This window comes from Arachis stenosperma, chromosome 3 (genome assembly GCF_014773155.1).
Source record: "Arachis stenosperma cultivar V10309 chromosome 3, arast.V10309.gnm1.PFL2, whole genome shotgun sequence".
In the NCBI taxonomy this organism is placed as follows: Eukaryota; Viridiplantae; Streptophyta; class Magnoliopsida; order Fabales; family Fabaceae; genus Arachis; species Arachis stenosperma.
Genome location: NC_080379.1, coordinates 79,941,115 through 79,943,561, shown reverse-complemented (window position 1 = coordinate 79,943,561; position 2,447 = coordinate 79,941,115). Strand labels below are relative to the sequence as shown.

The 2,447-nt window shown below is 42.3% G+C and overlaps 1 protein-coding gene across 1 annotated transcript; it reads left to right on the top strand.

Annotated features, from left to right (window-relative positions):
* The first annotated feature begins 1,033 nt into the window (after positions 1-1,033).
* On the top strand, positions 1,034-1,516 carry LOC130966298 (uncharacterized). The gene has a single exon (XM_057891086.1). It carries the CDS (start codon positions 1,034-1,036, stop codon positions 1,514-1,516), a length of 483 nt encoding a protein of 160 aa, XP_057747069.1.
* Positions 1,517-2,447: the final 931 nt, after the last annotated feature.

Below are 2,447 nucleotides of genomic sequence, written 5' to 3'. Positions count from 1 at the left end.
AATATGGAGGCTGGCCAAGTCTCAGTTGTCCAAGCTCAAGCACCACCTCAAGAAGAAGATGCACCCGAAGCTCAAGGTGAATGGGAGCAAGCAAATTATATGAACAACTCATTCAGACCACCATATAACCCCAACTCCAAGACATATAATCCAGGTTGGAAGAACCACCCAAATTTTGGGTGGGAAAACCAACAAACCCATAATGAGGACCACAAACCTTATCCATCAAATTAATACAACACTCACAACCTCAATCATCAAGTAGGCAACCATAGACCTTACCATAACTCACAAAACACTTCATACCATGGCAACCAACAAACACACAACAACCACCATCAAGACACACCACCCTTAACCATGCAACCATGTGAAATCAAGAGCAACTTTGAGAGGATGGAGGATGCAATAGCACAACTATCATCACAGCTTACAGGAGCCGTCTCCACTCTTATGGAAAGACAAATGCAGACTGATAGAAGGATAGACGCCAATCAAGAATAATACAGATCAAATCTGAAGAATCAAGGTGCAGCAATCTCAAAGCTGGAAGCACAAGTGGGAATTCTATCCAAGCAGATCCCAATGCCCACACATACATTTCCTAGTGACACCATGGCCAACCCAAGAGGGGAATGCAAAGCCATTACACTCAGAAGCGGAAACGTTACAGAAGAAGTAACCACAAGCAAGAGTAACCAAGTAGAAGAGGTTGCAGAAGAGCATGGAAACAAGAACGAAGAAGAGGCCCCTAACCCACCTTCACCAAAGCTAACCTTGAAGCCTTACGTGCCAAAGGCACCATACCCACAAAGGCTGAGGAAAGATGAGAAGGAAAGCCAGTTCTCTATATTCTTAGAGATCTTCAAGAAGTTCCAAATCAACATACCATTTGCTGAAGCATTAGAGCAAATGCCACTTTATGCCAAATTTTTGAAGGAGCTCATGACAAGAAAAAGAAACTGGGGAGAAAAAAACCATAGTGCTAACTGAGGAATGTAGTGCCATCATACAAAAGAAACTTCCTCAGAAAATGAAGGACCCAGAAAGCTTCCAAATCCCCTGCATCAGAAGGGATATTAATATTGAAAAAGCCTTGTGTGACCTGGGAGCCAGCATCAATCTCATGTCTCTACCCATGATGAGGAGGATGAAGATTAAGGAGGCCAAACCAACAAGAATGGTACTTCAATTGGCTGACAAAACATTTAAGTTTTCACATGGGGTAGTGGAAGATTTGTTGGTGAAAGTGGGAGAATTCATTTTTCCAGCTGACTTTGTTGTGCTGGATATAGAAGAAGAGGCTAATACATCAATCATCCTAGGAAGAGCATTCCTAGCTACTGCTGGAGCCATCATTGATGTGCAAAAAGGGGAACTAATCTTGAGATTGCATGAAGAAAAGATGGTCTTCAACATCTTTAATGCAATGAGTTACCCCAAGGAATCCATAGGAGAGTGCATGATGGTAGACACCATCAAACAGATAGTTCAAGGAGTTTTGGAAGAAGAATAATATGAAGGGACTATGGAGCTAGAACAACAAGCATCAAGTGAAGAAATACCACAAGGAACCAAGGAAAATTTGGTCATGCTGAACCATAAGGATAACAAGGAAGTGGAGATACCTAAATTAGAGCTGAAGACCCTACCACCAAGCTTGAAATATGAATACTTGGGTGACAACAACACTTACCCAGTGATCATCAATTCAAGCTTGAGTAAAGAACAAGAAGAAGAACCTATCCAAGTGCTGAGATAACACAAGGATGCTATAGGCTGAACACTTTCAAATTTAAAAGGGATCAGTCCTTCAATGTGCATGCACAAGATCCTACCTAAGGAAGATGCCAAACCTTCAAGGCAACAACAAAGGAGGCTGAATCCAACCATGAATGAAGTGGTTCAAAAAGAAGTGTTGAAGTTGTGGCAAGCAGGGGTGATCTACCCCATCTCAAATAGCCCTTGGGTAAGCCCAGTGCAAGTAGTCCCAAAGAAGGGAGGGATCACCGTTGTGTCAAATGAAAAGAATGAACTGATACCCACAAGGACAGTGATTGGATGGCGTATGTGCATTGACTATCAGAAACTCAATGAAGCTACCCGAAAAGACCACTTTCCCCTGTCCTTCATGGACCAGATGCTTGAAAGACTCGTAGGACATGAATACTACTGCTTCATGGACGGTTACTCTGGCTACAACCAAATAGTTGTGGATCCTAAGGACTAGGAGAAAACATCTTTTACTTATCCCTATGGAGTCTTTGCTTATAGGAGAATGCCCTTTGGATTGTGCAATGCACCTGCAACATTCCAAAGGTGCATGCTCTCCATCTTTTCAGACATGGTTGAGAAGTTCATAGAAGTATTCATAGACGACTTTTCCGTGTTTGGAAATTCATATTCTGATTGCCTATGTCATCTTGCCCTAGTGCTAAAAAGATGCC